The sequence below is a fragment of the Mucor velutinosus genome, assembly GCF_035048745.1.
Source record: "Mucor velutinosus strain NIH1002 chromosome Unknown tig00001561, whole genome shotgun sequence".
NCBI classification, from domain to species: domain Eukaryota; kingdom Fungi; phylum Mucoromycota; class Mucoromycetes; order Mucorales; family Mucoraceae; genus Mucor; species Mucor velutinosus.
Window position 1 is genome coordinate 537,377 of NW_027041903.1, and position 17,501 is coordinate 554,877.

Consider the following 17,501-nt stretch of genomic DNA (forward strand, 5'->3'; position numbering starts at 1 on the left):
CTGTAAGCAACCTGAAGCTGTCGATCTAACTCTCCTGGGACGTTCCACGTCTGTATCAACAGAAATATATCATATACAGACGTATAATATATTGTTACTACCTCTTACCACTTGAAATTATGCAAATCACGACGAAATTTGGATATAATCGAGCCGTGTTTTCTCGTGTTAGAAGCGGTTTTAGACGGCCAGAATAGCACCAAGCAATTGTTCTCACCTAGCGTTAACTCCTTGAGCCCTTTGCTCAACGTTTTGGAGATCAAAAAAATCATGGCCAAAATTCGACTAAAAGGCATGAGGTACCCCTCATGGTTTTCATCGAAAATCAAACGATCGCATTTTTGACCTCAAAAATGAAGACTTTTATCATGGTATATATTACATCAAAATGTTTCTTTCGACCCAATGCAGCTTTTGAACGTTCGCTTGAGAGATCTTCATAGGTAAAATGTCAACATTTTTGCAGAAAACCTCATTTTATAATCTTTAGTTTTGTTCAATAAGTTCAGTCAAAATTTCTCTTATAGTTTGTACCGTCGGATGTGCCTCGAAAAGTACTCCAAAACAGCTTAGGAAAGTATGGGATGATCATCACAATTCATATAGTCGAATTTGGCAAAATAGATATATTAGATCCAAAATACAGCAAGTCTAGCCAATCTTCAATGAAAGTTTTATCGAAGTATGAATTGCTTTTTTTTAGCTGGCAGAAGCACTGCCACTTCATTCATTACAGTGAACGAGAGGCCACTGGGGAGTATAGATTTATGTGCTTCTTGTAGAGGATATAGAAAAGTATAATGATCGTGCAAGCTAACTGAACACTGCCTTGAAAATGCACCTGGCACAAGCATTTGATAAAACAAAAAATTTGCGTATACAAAGTACATTAGAATGGTTTATTTATAGAAAAGTGAGAAATTGTCATGGATTGGTCGAGTGATTTAGGCATAAAAAAAAGTGTATAGAAGAAGATCTATAATGGAATAATGGTGATTTAAGCAAACTTGACATCAACATTTGCTTCTCTAGCTAATGTAACAATCTTGGAGAACTTGACGGCCTTTTGAGCAGCAAGATCCAGATCATCTTGAGCAAAGATACGAAGACCAGATTCAGCAATCAACTTCTTGGCTTCATCAACCTTAGTACCCTTAAGACGAACAATCAAAGGAATTTGGAGATCTAAATCCTTAGCAGCGGCAATGATACCTTCAGCGATAACATCACAACGCATAATACCACCAAAAATGTTGACAAAGGCAGAAGAAACGGAGGGATCAGATGTAATAATTTCGAAAGCAGCCTTGACAGCTTCAGGGGTAGCAGCACCACCAACATCTAAAAAGTTAGCGGGCTTACCGCCGTGAAGTTGGATGATATCCATAGTGGCCATGGCGAGACCAGCACCATTGACTATAAATTCCCTTGAATAAGAAGAAAGAAAACCACTGACAAATGTTGTACAACTTTACCTAAACAACCAATGTTACCATCTAAACCAATGTAATTCAAGCTGTATTTAGCAGCAGCAATTTCACGAGGATCTTCTTGAGTGAAATCACGGAGGTCAAAGACTTCCTTTTGCTTGAAACTGGCGTTATCGTCAAAGTTCAGCTTGGCATCCATACAGAGAACTAATAGCATACTACAGTTAACACAGGACATTCATCCAACAATAAAATATAACTTACCTTGGTTATCACTAGATTCAGACAAGGGATTGATTTCAACTTGAGTGGCATCCTTCTCGTTGAAGAGCTTGAAAAGACCCAAGAAGGTATCAGCAGCTTGCTCTTGACCCTTGGGAGTGAAACCCATCTTCTTGGCAAGATCCAAGGCCTTCTCCTTTGTAAGACCTTCCTTAGCATCAATAGGAACAGTGATGATAGCTTCAGGGTTGGTAGCAGCAACGCCTTCAATATCAACACCACCTTGAGAAGAGGCAACAATGACGGGGCCGGCAGACTTGCGATCCAACAAGATGGCAAAGTAGTATTCGTTACGAGCGTATTTACGTTCACAAATGTAGACGGCGTTACATGGCTTGCCCTCGGCGCCAGTTTGTTTGGTAATCAAGTTATGACCAAGCATCTTTTCAGCAAGTTCCTTAGCTTCTTCGGGTCTATAAATTTTTCTTTAGACCCCCACATACTCTCTCTCAAACGCAATGGACAATACTTACGTATTGAAAGTCTTGACACCACCCTTATAACCGTTATCAAAAGTACCCTTACCACGACCACCAGCAAGAACTTGAGCCTTAATAACAAGATCATCAGAACCTGGAATGGGGAAATTTAAAGATGATCAGTAAATTTAAAACTTTTGTGGGGAAGACAATGAAAAACTTTACCGAGACTCTTTGCAATGTCATAGGCTTCTTGAGGAGTGTTAGCGACCTCACCCTTGGGAGCATTGATACCGTATTCTCTCAAGAGCTTGACAGAGAGATATTCATGGATGTTGAGGAAACGCTTTTGTTGTTGTTGGATAGGCTTACGGGCAACCTGTAAATCATTAAAGAATCAGTTACCAGAGCAGCAGATACAATGTGGATGAAATTACCAAAGAAGCACGTTGTGCGATAGAAGTAGCAGCACGCAAAGAATTGAACATTTTGTTGTGAATAAATAAAATAAATACTGAGAAAAGAGAAAAAAGAAAAAGGGAAACAACTAGATTAGTTTTAAGGAAAAAGGGAAGGGGGGAAGGACCCACTAACAAGCTTATTTCAATCGCTATTTCATTTTCATTACACTTCTCCACTTGTTTCTCCAAACAAAAAAGCGGGTAAGTACGGAATAAATTAAAGAAAAGACTTGGTCACCCGAAGTGCACTTACAACATCCGCGATAGATGCGCTACATTGCTAAATCAATACTCAAATAGATAGATTCTTGAGATATAACTGAAAAATGTCAAATGTAGTCATGCCAGTGTTGCAGCTAAGAAGCACCATCTGACATGGCATCTGATGGATCAAAGCTATGGAATGAACACTGTTGATGGTTGTCACATCACAAGCCCGGGTTGTCCCGTTGTTCATTTTGAGGGTTAGAATCGCAGAGCGAGATGATATGTGGCATTGACAAGCACAACATTGATCCAAACATTGATTATACACTTTAATCTAAAGAAAAAAAACTTGGCATCTTTCTTTTATCTGACAAACATCGTCAATGAATCCATTAGACTTTTTCGATTTATAAACTCATCCTGAATTAATTGCAATGAATAATATCATTAAATACTCCGGCATCGAATGCATCGAGTGCAAGAGAGAGGACAACACAGAGTTTGACGTTTATTCAAATGAAACTACTAAATTTCAGGGAGAGATTGTTAACCAGGGGCATCCCATAACACAGCAATGGCATGAAATGTGGGGTTTTCCATTTTCTTATTATGCGCTCCGAAATGTATGAAATGTTGGGTCAAGTTCATTTCATGTGTCTTAATTAAACAAGATCAAAAGGTTGACATGTATCCCTTCTTTTCTCAATAGTTTTTAGCGGGAAAATCTAGTGTAAACGAAGGTTTTTATTACCAATCAAAGTCGCTAAATCTTATTGAGATTTATGATTGAAATTTCCCTAGATGTTCAATGTTGTTTATCAATGAAAGAAAAAAGGAGGTAGAATATGTCAAGCATCATGCATCTAGGCGTAAGAGCTACAAAAGCTTGGGAAAAAAGCCAAATTTAATTGATGAATACAAAAAAATACACGCTTTTTTTCTTTCACGATTCATTGGGGGGGACCACAACATCAAAGTAAGGAACTCCATTGAAAGTCAGTACAAAGCATATGAAAATATTCCCACCTTTCATCATGTAAATGTAAAATCTCACTAAGGCATGTTCCTGAAATCTAGTTAGTTATCTCACAGGCATACAGCCTTTACTGGGCAACTGTAGTTGAAGTTATAGTATTTGGGTCCTGGAGGGGACCTGGAAGCTTGTGCCCATTGCATAATAAAGATTAATCATCGAAATTATTACTCATCCACAAAGAAGAAAGGCATTGCAAAAGTTATTTATCAGGACAGATCCGGAAAAATAGGAGCTCTTTCAAATTTATGTCTAGTTTAATCAATGATAAATGTAATCCTTAAAATCATTTAAGACTTACAGAACTTAACTATATGTGCGGGCCAATAATTTCGGACAACATCAAACTGTACTCGTTGAACGAGGTGAAATTGAACTCACTGGAAGATGAGACATAGGCAGAGTTGACTGTTAGAACATATACTTTTATTGAGCAGCCTCTGCTGCTTTATCTTGTCTAATTACCTTTACAAATATGCAACATAGTGAGGATGATTTTTTCCCAGGATATTGAGTAGTCCATGTGAAGTTTATTTATACACTTTTTTTTTCAGGGAAAGTGCAAAGTTACACAACGTAAACGTCTAAAACCAGAGTCTGTTGGTTCTCGATTTGAGTATAAAACTAAAGTGTAGCAGTAATGTTTAGTTGTTGCTTAAGTATCATGTATAAATTTGACCACAGGCACTGCGAAGTAGGTTGCCCTGGTATCAACATTTGACAGATGCATTAAATCTCCACCATAGCAACCAGGGGTAAAGCATGTATGTCGATCATAGCAACCAATTGCATGTAGGCCACGGTCAAATCAACAAGTATGCAAATCAGAATTTCTATTTCAAAAGCGGATTCTTTACTGCCCAACGCCCTTTTGTATTATTGATATTATGTTGAGATTCTAGCTTCATTATGAAATTAGAGATGCTTGATTTAATGGTCCCTGAGAAAAACAAAAGTTATTATATGAAATGTTGGGGATTGTGCGCCCAAAATAACGTTACGGTGAAGAAAAGCCACTTTTCAGTATACATGTCCAAGTTGTAGCCATTAGTATTTGCGCTGTAATGCGATATGGCTGTCATTGAGTAAACGTTATTGCATGCCACGATGTTGTTTGGATCCTGCTAGTATCCGGACAAAAAACATATAGGGTCAAGTATGCTTTTAAAATCTGCTGTAAAGCACTTTAATCAACACCAACGCTGTGCCTGAAGGAAGTTGCATTGCCATGTGATGCAATCTTGATTTGAGTAGCATTCTATAATACAAACATATGAAATACTGCATTCATGCCAAGTATTTCTAAAAGTACTCTGTGAATCATGAACTTTACAACTGGTGAAAGCGTTAATTTCATATGTTTTTCTTTGAAGATGTGAAGTATAGTCCATGTTTTACATTTGCTTCTTAATCTTGATCGTAGTTGAAGAAGGGCTTTACACCTCAACGGTCAATTCAAATGTAAATTGTAGATTTTCGCAGATCAATTGACATTTGATTTTGAAATTATAGTCATACTTGCCCCACATCAAATACAAAAAAGCAAATAGTTGTGTACGGTGCATGTGAAGTAACATCTAAGCTGAAAAATTCAGTTGCACATCGCGGCAAAGCCTGTAAAAATTGTGATGCTTCCGTTACTTGTATACAAACCACTGCTGGATCAGAATTACTAAAACTGTCATCCAAATACCAATGAGTACTGCAAATATCACAAGAAACATGATAATTTTACACAACCTGGCAACTTGATAGTTACTGCATGAATGGTTAACTGCCTACTTTAACATTTGTACGTTATCTTAAAGTTATACGTTTCATTTACCATATATACAAATGATACTCAAAGCAATGTGTTAATTACATTGAGCTACCAAGACTTTTTTGTGGACAGAAATTGCCCTGCTTCCCCACATTAAATTGTTTATGGTAATAAAGTTGTCAGAGAATCTCACACGCAACTTATTGTATGACCCTTTTCTTTGACTAGTTGCCTTTATGTGCAACGCTCGTGCCTCTCATTCTGCAATGAGTTCAATTGCATAATATTTTTTTTATATATATTACACTTTTTTTTCGCAATTCCTTTCTTTCTTTCTTCAAATTAAACTACTGCATCGTGCGCAATTACATACTGCAATTCATCATCTATATGAGCGATCAGCAAATCCAGCAGCAGTCGACATTTTGGAGAGTATGCGATGAATTTGGAGAGTGTCATTGCGATTTTCGATACACGATCTACGATTGCGAAGAAACCTACATTGCAAAGATACTATACACTGTAACAGCTGTCGTATCAGGCGTTCTTGCACTGATAGCTATTATTGTGCTGTATTTTCGACTCAATTACAGAAATCAGAAGATATTCGAGATGAGAAATGGATTTCCTCGACCAAAGCCCATTGAATCAATGGGCTTGTTTGGCATCATTTTCAATCTGTGTAAATAACATACATTACATTGCATGCATATAATACAATTAAACTAATTCATGCATCCCTGTGCAGTGCAAATGGTTCATGCTATATTCATGTTGACCAATTCAATCCCCAACCCGGTCTTCAGATCTTGTAAGGCTTTACTTTTGTGATGTGTTACACATTACTATTCCATTTTCATGTATTGATTCATTGGTTATTGACAATCTTCCATTTTTGTTGTGTATAGTCATGTTTGAAGTAGGCTTTCAGTTTGGCTACTGCTGTTTCGCTTGCTATTTGTTTGGAGTAGCGTATACATTGTCCGAGGTATACATGATAAAAACCAACCATGAAGGCTTGTAATAAAACTAACACTGGTTATAATTGCACATATAGAGCAGTCGAGTGATATACAGTAACTGGGTGAAATCACACACTGCAGTCAACATACTATGTCTAGCAACCATGACGTTTCCATTTCTGACCAATACAAGCTGTGCTCTTGCCGCTGGTATTTATGCTATTCGCGGCAATGATGAAATGGCATCCAAACTGACCATGGCTCAATACTATTTTTGGACATTCTATTGTGGCTACCTGGGCACGCTCTTGCTATTTGCTGGTGTTCGCTTGATGCGGCTACTAGATAAACATTTGCTAGTGCAATCTGAATTAAGGGTCAATATCCAAAAGGTGAAAACTGGTGCCCTGAAAGTTCGAATTATCGTTGTCGTAGGCACATCATGCATGTGGATCTTCGCATTTTTATTGGGACTGTACAGCGCATGTCGTGAAGCTGTCATGATGAATCAAGCTACCAATATGGTTGTTGCTGCTGTGTGGCTATTTGCAGGTCCAATTGCCACATTCTTTGTTGAAATTGCCGTGCTAATCAAGTGAGTTTTCAAATTAAGCGTATCATTTACCAAATCTAATTGACATTTTACTGTTTCTGTAGCCCTGAAATCGCTGCTCAACTAGGGCATCTTTCTTTTGGATCTTCATCTGATTCTCGCATGTCGCATGAGCAGCTTGGATGCAATAGCCGGAAGTTGACATCTTTTGAACTGGGTCTTTCATCTAAAGTCAAATCAACCCAGAGCAATTTCATCATAAGCAAATGTCAATTAGATGAAGATGCTCGCTTTTCTTTCAACATTATTAAGCGACCAGAAGATTCAAAAGATGTATTGCTGCTTGACGAAAAAGACAGCATTACTACTAGCAATGACAGCAGCAAATTAACAAAAGTAGAGCAAGAGCAACAAAAGTACAATGCCACAATAGGCAGAGTGCGTACTCCCCCTCCTTTTAGAGCCGCCGCTAGCAGCAGCACAAACAGTAATACGTTGTTCTGAACACGATATTCATTATTACCACTACACTTTCCTTGATGAGCTGTGATCATACATACATAGACTTTGTTTCTTATACACTATACCTGTACATAGATCTTTTAATTACTCTTTATATATATCAACTTTTTTAACCCATGAATAAACTCAACAATCTACTTCTTCGATGTCATCTTAAACCAATAGTGGTTGGGAAGATCTTTTATAAAACTATCATAGCGCGAGCATTATTTTAATGAAATTTTGTAGATAAAATATGCAATGGCTTCTTTGCTTATACTGATTGGCAGGGTGCAAGATGTTTGGTGATTTCATTTATCTTTTCTTCTCTTGGCATCATCAGCCAGTTCATCTTCTAGCTTGTTTAATTCCAACAAAACTTCCAGCTTCCTCTTTTTTCGTCTGATTCTCTCATTTTCCTCATTGTCATCGGGTTTTTTCTCCAGCAGCATTTCCGATTTTACTAAATCAGCCATAGTGTCAACAAGCTCGTCTTTAAGCAAAGATGAGTAAGGTAACAAGCCTGTATTCACAACTGCTGTCACTGTTGCAGATGCAGATGCAGATGCTGTTGTGGTAGTGGTGGATGCTCTTGCTGTTGCCTTTGCATTTGCTGACGACGAAGTAGCCGATGCTTCTGAGTGATCAAGAGAAGGAGAAGTAGAATGATAATCTATATTACATTTAGCAAGCAGTTGCGTTAAGAAATCGGTTAGATTTGTGTTCAATGAAGAAATGTATGCTCTCAATCAATATATTTATATACTTTTCGAGTAGTTTTACCTGATGATGAGTCGCTACTAGACATATGTTTGAAGGTGTAATTTGTATGGAAGAAAAGAACAGGACATTGACTCAAAGCCATCATAGATATATACTTTTTGGATGTGAATGGTAAATAGCTTTTCTGTTTAGCTGGACAATGCTGCATGAAAGCAACCCAAAATGGCTACAGCAAATGCATTTATCACACCCGTTTTCATCAAGCTTGACGCATAATAGCTAGAAAGCATCAAACACATGTGATTTAGCGAACATTATGGGCAGCAAAAATATAACCCATCATCTAGACGCCTTTGAATGATTATAAGTTTTTTCAATAGAGAGACTACATGCTGTCGAAGCCATTGGTCCTCAAAATCCATTTGTAAGTGAATTTCATTAAATACAATAGCAATTAAACTGATGTGTAGTGCCAATGTTTCTTGCATATGTATATGTAAGGTAGCTATGGATGCGGCTTTCTCTTATTTACGCACGGCATAGATACAAATTTGACTGACTTAATATTACTACACGTTGCGATTTGTGAAACTACTACGTTCAACCTTCGTAAGATGTGGGATAATCAATGATAAAATATTGTTTATTGCTCATTGTACAGATAGTAACGATTGAGACCAGTGAAACAGGAATGCTACTAATCAAAATGCGCTTTTGGATCTCGCTTTCTCGGATCTGGCATCCATGGCACAGTTTGATGTGAAGGATTTCTGGACTTATTATGTGAGGAAAGTTATGTAGGTACAGCAGTACACTAGGTACCGGTTCTTCTCAGTACCAAATGCCCTGCCAAACATGCGTTGTATATAATTGAGTTCCAATATGTCTTAATTTCAGGGTTGTAACTTTTTATCTCTTATCAAAGATTCTACATATACAAAAGTATTTCTAGTTTTGAGGTTTAACCCATCCAGAATCAAGCGTTGAAATATTAATCCTAGAGCTCCGAAAGTAGCATTTTACTATAGCGAAATGTTGATGAATTCGTAATAATAAGTCGATGATAATAATCAGTTGTCAGCTGTATCTAAAACGAAAGCAAAAAGCTTCTTTATTACAGGGCATCTAGCTTGCTTAAATATGGTAGATCCCTGGTCAATGACTACTACGTTGAGATGGTATATAAATAGCAGGCCACTGGGGCCTTATGGATTGTTGGTATAGCTTGTTGAGAGGCCACCTAAGTCGATATGTTTCATGTAGTGTAGGTGTATCTCGATATCTTGACATTGGGAAGATTGAATGTATTGTAGTTCCTGAGGCACCTGTGCACACACAATTGACTGGACTTGTAAACATAGATGTGATGTGATACGATAAACATCATCTATGCTGCTACACTGTAATAAAAGGTGGCTTGAGGAGAAAGTGAATGTAGCCTAAGATGCATGCTTGTATGCAACAATGTTCAGGATAATAGATTGGATCTATTATCCTATCACCCAAATCAACCCATCTAATACCTTATCCTCACATCAAATCCCTCAATTCGAATAGTATATAAACCCTGTTATTTCCAATGTAATAAACGACATTCTTTACCTGATTAACTTCATACTCTTTTTTATAAATAATTTATTTCTGATAAATCACTTATTACGACCATCACGGGTGTGATTGAGTACACTGTGACCAGGAGTGATTCATTCACACGATGTGAGAGATAAGTGTGCATCTTTACTTTAGTATGCTTAAGTGGTTATTGATATACATTTGAGCGCTTTTATTAATACATCCAAATAACATGAATTTGAATGAGAACTATTCGATGAATTTTGGTTTTCAATCAAATTGAGTTTGGGTGGCTGTTACATTGCAGGTACATCGCATGTTTGGCGGGACATTTGGTACTGGGAGAACCCTGTACCTAATGTACCGTACTACTGTAGTACCACCTATTATATAATATTCCCTGGAAAATACCGGTACATTTTAAAAAGCATTGCTCACATAAAATTATTTACTGGATAATGAACTCAACGATTGCACCTTATATTACTCTTGAATAAAGAAGGATTTAAATTGTTTCCGTCTAATTACGCTTTTATTATTACAAACGACAAAATCATGATAAATGATAGATCAACAGAAAACCAACCCGTTGTAAACCGTTTCTCTTTCAATCCCTCAGCCAATCAGATTGCTTAAAAACTCCGCTGACCTAAAAAAAAATTTGCGAGGGTTTCCCTCTGTTTTGATGTGAGGCAAAATTTTAAGCGCCGCTATAATAGCAATATAGCTGTCACTATCATCAAATTTCCCTCAGGTGCTAGAGCATGCCTTACTTACACCACCTAGCTTTAGATTCAGGAGTTGAGACTCTCAATCATCACTAAAGTAAGTAGCGATAACCAGGTGGAGGCGGCCTATCCATCTCCTAGTCTCGGATAAAGTCTTGTTGAGCTTCAGCGATAGGCACATCCACCACAACGTAATAAAGAGGTATGCTTCGAAAGAAACATAATAAAAAAAAAAGGAAAAGAAGAAAAGAATATACTACTATAGGGGTATAGTAGCATGTAGATAAAAAAGGAACACTCACACAAAAAAGTGAGTCAAAAGAAGAGCATAACAACAAATACAACATCAAAGATGTTAAGAACAGCTCATTGTTGTTGCAACAAAAATGCATGCATGAGCAACGTGCATGGTGGTAATAGTCGGATGTCAAGCAACACAAACACGCACAATTGCATGAGCAACAGCAGTATTATAAGTGTGCAATACAACATAGTAACTAATGTTGTTTCATGTGAAGCGACAGAGGCAACACAAACAACAACCCACGGCCATATAACAAAATAGTATTACAACGGCAATACAGATATATAGCAGTACATCATGCTTGTTGTTCGTACATACGAAGCAACAACATCGCAAGCATCCGTTGAGCTGATCATATCACAGCCAACAAAAGAAAAAGAAATCGTAACAAAGCAAACATCATGAATGCATTATCACGAGAAAAAAAAGCAATAATACAAACGTCCAGAGAAGTTTTATATCATTGCGACCAAAAGAAAAAAGTTACTTACCACTTGCCACAGCCACGGATAGACCAGCAGAGAATAGACAACTACCAGAGATAGACCAGAGAACAAACATACAACCGAGAGAGCAGACCAAGAAGAAAGACCAGACTAGCAGCAGCAACATCAACAGCAACACCAGCAACACCAGCATCATAGAAAAACCAAAGAACGAACGGCACCAGAGACCAGACAAAGATTAAAGAAGCAACCACCAGAGATAGAGACCAACGAAGCAACCACCAGACATAGTAAACCAAAGAAGCAAATAGCAGAGATAGCAGAGAAGTAATGGCAGCAGCACCGACGTCAAACAGGCAGAAAAATAAGGAAACCTAATAAACAAATTCGATTAGTACTGATTTTACGTCTTCTAGTGCTCGTTATCGAATAGTACCTACTATATTCCACTTTAAAGAAGCAGTATCAAGTGCTTTTAACAATGCAAGGCCGTGTTATCAGACGCTAGAGTGTTATTTTCAATCAAAAGGGTTCTAAAACGAATATGGTTTGATACTGAACGCAATTTGCAAAAAGGATAAAAAACGAGGGTATGGAAAAAATGAGTGAGCGCCTTAACCGACGTCACGGCCAGTAGATTTGGCCTCAGCCTTTTGCCTTCAAGGTAGCCGTAACTGCTGTAGTTTAATTTGAAATTGTGCAGTGGGTATTTTCGTGTTCAAATTCGACTTGATTTCACATTCTTTAAACGTTTTTGCTAAATTTGACTATGAAAACTCTCCTTGTTATACTTTACTTTCTGATGCATCTATAAAGAGTTAATGAAGGCGCATCGAATGATGCTGGTTGCGTTCAGCTTTCAGACTGAAAATAATGAGCAATTTGCAAAAGTATGAAAACAGGTTTTCTGTAAATATGTCAAAATTTAGCTTGTGAAAGCTCCAGAGAAACAATTTCTGATGATTTATTTTATCTTTACGATTAATTTGATCTAATATGTATCATAAGAAAAGCCTTTATTTTCGCGGTGAAAAACGCGATCGTTTGATTTTCAAGAATCTTCCCTTGCTAATACTCATGTGAAAATGACGATTTTTAGTAAATTTGCAATGACCCAAAAAAATTGAGATAAAGCACCAGTAAGAGGAGCGTTGCCAAGAGAAGGCGTGTGGGGCTATTCCAAGCGCTCAAAACGCTTTGTAGCATGAGTTATTCGCGCTTCAAAATGGCTAAGTTTGGACAGAATTTGGCCTGAAAATAAGGCGTAGTAGTATTTTGTGCTGACAAAGATGTGAGTAAATTACAGTTCTGTCTAATGTCCCTGATGTTTTGCATTGTATAGAGTTCAATCTCTAAGTTATAGACACTTTTACTCTAATCCTGACCATCAGATCTTTCAGATCTTTCTTTTTGAGATGCTCGATTACAGTGATTTTAAAACTTGAGCGTCAGCGATGCAGTGAAATCAGGTTTAGATAGATTTCACAAAAAAAAATAAAGCAATAACAAAAATACAATAGAAATCAACTGTATTTTATTTTGTGTATAAAATGAACTGAAGACCCTGGAATTGAGTAAAAAAAAAGAAGATTATTTATACCTTTGCAACTAGCTTGTAGGCTTAGTGATGATAGAGAGCAGTAGGTGCTGCTATTACGATATCTGGCAAATGTTGTTGATATTTGATTTAAAGTGATAATCAATGCAAGAGCACTGGCCATAAGGGTCGATTTGAGTAACCTTGATGGGCTTGGGTGAGCTATCGTCATAGCATGATTTAATGTAGCCTTGACAGTTTAAGGTGTGCTGTTTTTTATTGAAGTGTGGAACCCTTTATCTGGAATATTGTGCAACTATGGCAGCAGGGCATAGTTGCCATATTTGAAAATGCTTGTTATTGATTTGTGTTAAGCACAAAGAATAAAAGGATTATTATTTGTAGCTTATAAAAAATGTTCGATATTATAAAAACAAGAAAAGACTTATTTGAATAAGATCAGACACAAAAACTAAAGATTTATTGATGAAGACAAGAGTTATTCTATTTATACTAAGTTCTGAATGCCAAAGTAGCAATTTATCTTGTACAACGCTTATCACATCTGGTGAACCTCAGTATTTAGATAGCTGAGATGCACTTCAGTTATCATAGCTTGTCCATGTTGTTGCACAACACAGACATATCTACCCATCAAGAATGCCTTAATCTTTATAGACAGTTGTAGCCCTTCTGGCACAACATACGCATTTCTGGACGATCAGTATCTCAGCAAGTGCATTTATCAAGATGGTTCTTGCTGTACCTGAGTCAAATGCAAGGTTCATAACTTTTACTACTTCTACTTCAAATTTGTTTGGTGGCATTTGCCCTCCAGACCATTTTATAAGAAACCTGCCACGGAACAGGTACGTCTGTCGACGTTCAAGTCTTTACGTGTATACAGAAGTCCAGCTGTTTCTCAATACAGAACCATACAGCAGCTTCATTAGAGCCATATCAAAACAATGAAGATGCTTAAACATCACGGAAGCAAAGAAGTAATCTTCTGAATCTCCAAGGGTCCTTTGTACCAAACACCCAGAGTCCACTGAGGTTGTCTCTGATGTACAGCTTCTTTTTATTAAAGCGTTTATTATACGGCCATCTCAGTTGTGTGAATTTAGGTATGGTTTAGAGACACGAACTCGAGAAGTGTAAATACAAGGAAACACACGTAATCTTTGATTTCGATAAGTCCCCCCTCCCAAACTGTCGCTCAGAAGTCAACGACAGAGTCCGTAGACTGTTTCCTTGGCTCAAAATGCAGGTCCATTCACTCTTGACCAGCTACAGTGAGGCTCCTTGATCTTTGTATGTTTGCGTGCTGGCCATCTCGGATTCCTATTTCAGACTCTAAGAGTGATTTGACAAAGAGTATTGTTAAGAACCTGTATTCTAATGGGCATTTGTAACCTAAAGTAAAAACGCGAATATCAGCAATGAAAGTAAATTTGGTTTTGACAATGAATAGATACTTAGCTACTACATTTGGCTCGGCAAACTCGTAATTGCAATAATGACATGCCACACAAACTACTTTGATTGCACCAGTGAAGCTGAAACGTGTTCAGATGTTGAGCAAAACGTATTTGCAGCAACAGCCTTCACTATAGCTCTATATGCTGGAACAGGCTGTCTCAAAGTATGGGGAACCCTCAAACAAGCCATTGCAGCTTGTCGAGTTGTTCACTTCTTGATCGGATGCCCACATCAGGGAAGCTGAAACGTATTCAGACGGCAACGTAAAACGTATTCACAAGGCCTCCTTCTAGACCATTTAGAACCAAATACCAAGTTACAAACAGGCCATACATAATAGATGATGCAATAGAGAAAAAGAGGAGAAATGGTCATATCGCAACTGGTAGGCTCACCAAGCTTTCTTCAGTTTTAATGGTTTTATGAAGAGGTCTTCAGCAAGAGAGAAATGTAAAATAAATACGTAACAATAAATGTTGGTCATTCTTTCGTCCCTAAATTCCCATTTACAATCCACCAACATCACAGCCTTCAACTACTCACATTTTGCATTTTCTTTAACACTCAAATTTATGAAATGCCATTACACTACTTTGAAACTACATCACCAGGTGATTGGCGAATAAAGAACATCTTTGAAGCTATTCAGAAAAAGTATTATCCAGATAAAGAACGATCCTACCACGGGCTTGCGACGAAAAAAGAGCTAAGAGAGCTTGAAAACTCATCCAAAACAGTCTTTTCGAGAACGCGCACAAAGTTTGTTGGAAGATTTCAAGATACCCCCAGCAGATCAAGAAAGCATCACATCATATATCCAGTTGGCAAATACAATTGTGAACAAAGCCCAAACTATAAATCAAGCTACACACCAAACCATCCAGCAAAATGTATCAGAAAACTCAGTTCATCCAAGAAAGCGTTTGCGCAGCGAGCTTGAAAATGTACCCGTATCCAGTAATGATTGCGAAGATGACGATCTTGATGACCTCTTTCCTTCTGCTACTGATCAAGACGACAAGGACGACGACTCCATGTAGGTGTTCGTAAAGTGCTCTTTATGCAGAGCGTTGTACTCATATTATGTGTGCAGTGACAGATTATTTAATTCAAATAATGAGTAAGTCTGATAAAATAGCATGGATGAGGGTGCTGATGTAGGATTTTAGTGCTGAGGCAAACGTTGATTTCGATAGTTTACCCACGATGGTGAATCCAAAATTGAACCAAGCAGTTCGCAGCAAGCTTCAAACTAATGCCAAGTATGCTGTCGGTGATACTGAATACCAAAATCTGTTCGCGCAATATAAGAAGAAACGCCTCAACGATCTTTCATAACTGGACGCCATTTATCTCGAGCCAAATTTCCACAAGCTTATGTAAGTGTTTTTGTTTGTGTAAGTACTCTTACTTATTCCTTTTGGTAGAGCTCTTGAAAACATTCTGTTCTTGAGGCCTGGCTCCTACTCCACTGACATGTTGCGTCTTTTTGGAGAAGCAAACCTGAACAAGCTCTACAAACATTTGTTGAAAACTCATTACTCTTTCGACACAACTAAACACACAGACCTGCTTAATCTCATCGATGATGTATTTGAAAAGGCGTTTTTCGATTATTTTGAAGTAGAGGCAAATCTTGAACAATTATTATAAAGCACAAAAGATGTATGGCACAAGAGAATAATTCGATGCGTCCGAGAACTTTTTGGAGTTTTTACCTCGATATAAAGAGGTTGAAGCTTTCAACGAATGTGACCTAAGGACTAGATTTCTAGACCCAGTGGTTAAATACTTCCTCAGCGACATCAATGACACATTCCGCCTTCGCTACCCAGAGCCGAATCCCAACGAGAGGAAGCTCGTAAAGAAGGAAGTATTGCGCCCAGATTGTCTCGTAACCAATATCTCTCAGTCTCAGTATCGTGAAAATATCGCCTATGGTGAGGTGAAATCGTCTTACTACACAAATCGCACTCGGGCTCTCATTCTGTATATGTACCTATTGGTGTATTTCAGCAAGTCAACGATAGATACTCACAAAATCAATGCGCCCATCATGCTACAAGTCGTGGGATTGAAAGTCAATGTGTATACGCTTGTGCTCATATCCCAGAAGTTCTATGTTACTTTATTCTTATTCGATTTCATCTTGCCTCAATGCAAATCAGAAATTAAAGATTTTTTTACCCAGCATCAAAAAACTAGTCGCAATGAATGAAGCTTCAGTCAAATGTAGCAACGGAGACAACAAGGCCGATAGCGAAATGATATGCCCTAGCAACAATACCCCTTTATTCGAAAGACGAGTTGAAACCAAAATTGCCAAAGAAGATTCCGACAGCATTCATCTCTGTTAGTTTAGTTCATTACCACAAAGACCTTTTCGAACAATTTGACGGCCAGGTTAGATCAAGCATTATTAGGCAAGTTAAATGCATTTTGTGGGCATTACACATAATAACTTTTTACTATAGTAGTTCCTGAACCTTCTGATCCATTAACCTGCTTATTCATTATATGTATAACTCCAGTGATCCTTTGAATTGCTTAAAATATACACATGGTATGCCTCAGTTATCGCACATCACATACGAAAACTAAAGAGACTGTCAAAAGAGAAGATGCTCCCAACTGTGCTAACACGGTGGTAAATAGAGTGAAAAAATTTCTTGATGCCATGCTTTCAAGTAACGTCAAATCTGATTGACAGAATTATAAGTTCCCACCTGATAGTGCAAGCTTGAAAGGTTGCATTTGAAAAGAGAATTACTGGAGCCTGGAACTCGTTTAGAATCTGATACTATTCAAGTAGCTCAATTTGAAAATAACCATACAAATGCTGAAGAGTATTACTTGGTGATCTCTATTGAAAGATTTTGGTTCGTATTGATGGCGTCTATTCCACTTTTAGCTGCCGTCAAGGAGATGAACATTACTTCCAACTTATGATACACCCCTAATACGCATTGTCTTTAATATATACGAGTGTTTATGCTTCGGATGATTCTCTACCTTTACTTAGCTTGGGTGAGAGCCAACCTGCGTAGTGGCAGTTCGTGCTACCAATTGTTTTTGTTCGTCTCATCAAAATACTGCTAT

At 37.7% G+C, this 17,501-nt stretch overlaps 4 protein-coding genes across 4 annotated transcripts; 2 read left to right on the forward strand and 2 right to left on the reverse strand.

The window, feature by feature from the left end:
- Window positions 1–997: 997 nt before the first annotated feature.
- Window positions 998–2,619, reverse strand: ATC70_008318 (Deoxyribose-phosphate aldolase (2-deoxy-D-ribose 5-phosphate aldolase) (Phosphodeoxyriboaldolase); the record flags this gene model as incomplete). Its single annotated transcript, XM_064827569.1, has 6 exons — window positions 998–1,416; window positions 1,476–1,637; window positions 1,695–2,125; window positions 2,186–2,285; window positions 2,357–2,510; window positions 2,569–2,619. 6 exons carry the CDS (start codon window positions 2,617–2,619, stop codon window positions 998–1,000), a joined length of 1,317 nt encoding a protein of 438 aa, XP_064686853.1.
- Window positions 2,620–6,720: 4,101 nt separating this feature from the next.
- ATC70_008319 (uncharacterized protein) lies at window positions 6,721–7,613 on the forward strand (the record flags this gene model as incomplete). The annotated part of the gene is made up of 2 exons (XM_064827570.1): window positions 6,721–7,151; window positions 7,214–7,613. The coding sequence occupies 2 exons, from the start codon at window positions 6,721–6,723 to the stop codon at window positions 7,611–7,613; spliced, it is 831 nt and encodes a 276-aa protein (XP_064686854.1).
- Window positions 7,614–7,921: 308 nt separating this feature from the next.
- On the reverse strand, window positions 7,922–8,418 carry cys12 (Cysteine synthase 2; the record flags this gene model as incomplete). The annotated part of the gene is made up of 2 exons (XM_064827571.1): window positions 7,922–8,283; window positions 8,394–8,418. The coding sequence occupies 2 exons, from the start codon at window positions 8,416–8,418 to the stop codon at window positions 7,922–7,924; spliced, it is 387 nt and encodes a 128-aa protein (XP_064686855.1).
- Window positions 8,419–14,362: 5,944 nt separating this feature from the next.
- On the forward strand, window positions 14,363–15,740 carry ATC70_008321 (ETF domain-containing protein; the record flags this gene model as incomplete). Its single annotated transcript, XM_064827572.1, has 4 exons — window positions 14,363–14,368; window positions 15,224–15,438; window positions 15,496–15,522; window positions 15,572–15,740. 4 exons carry the CDS (start codon window positions 14,363–14,365, stop codon window positions 15,738–15,740), a joined length of 417 nt encoding a protein of 138 aa, XP_064686856.1.
- Window positions 15,741–17,501: the final 1,761 nt, after the last annotated feature.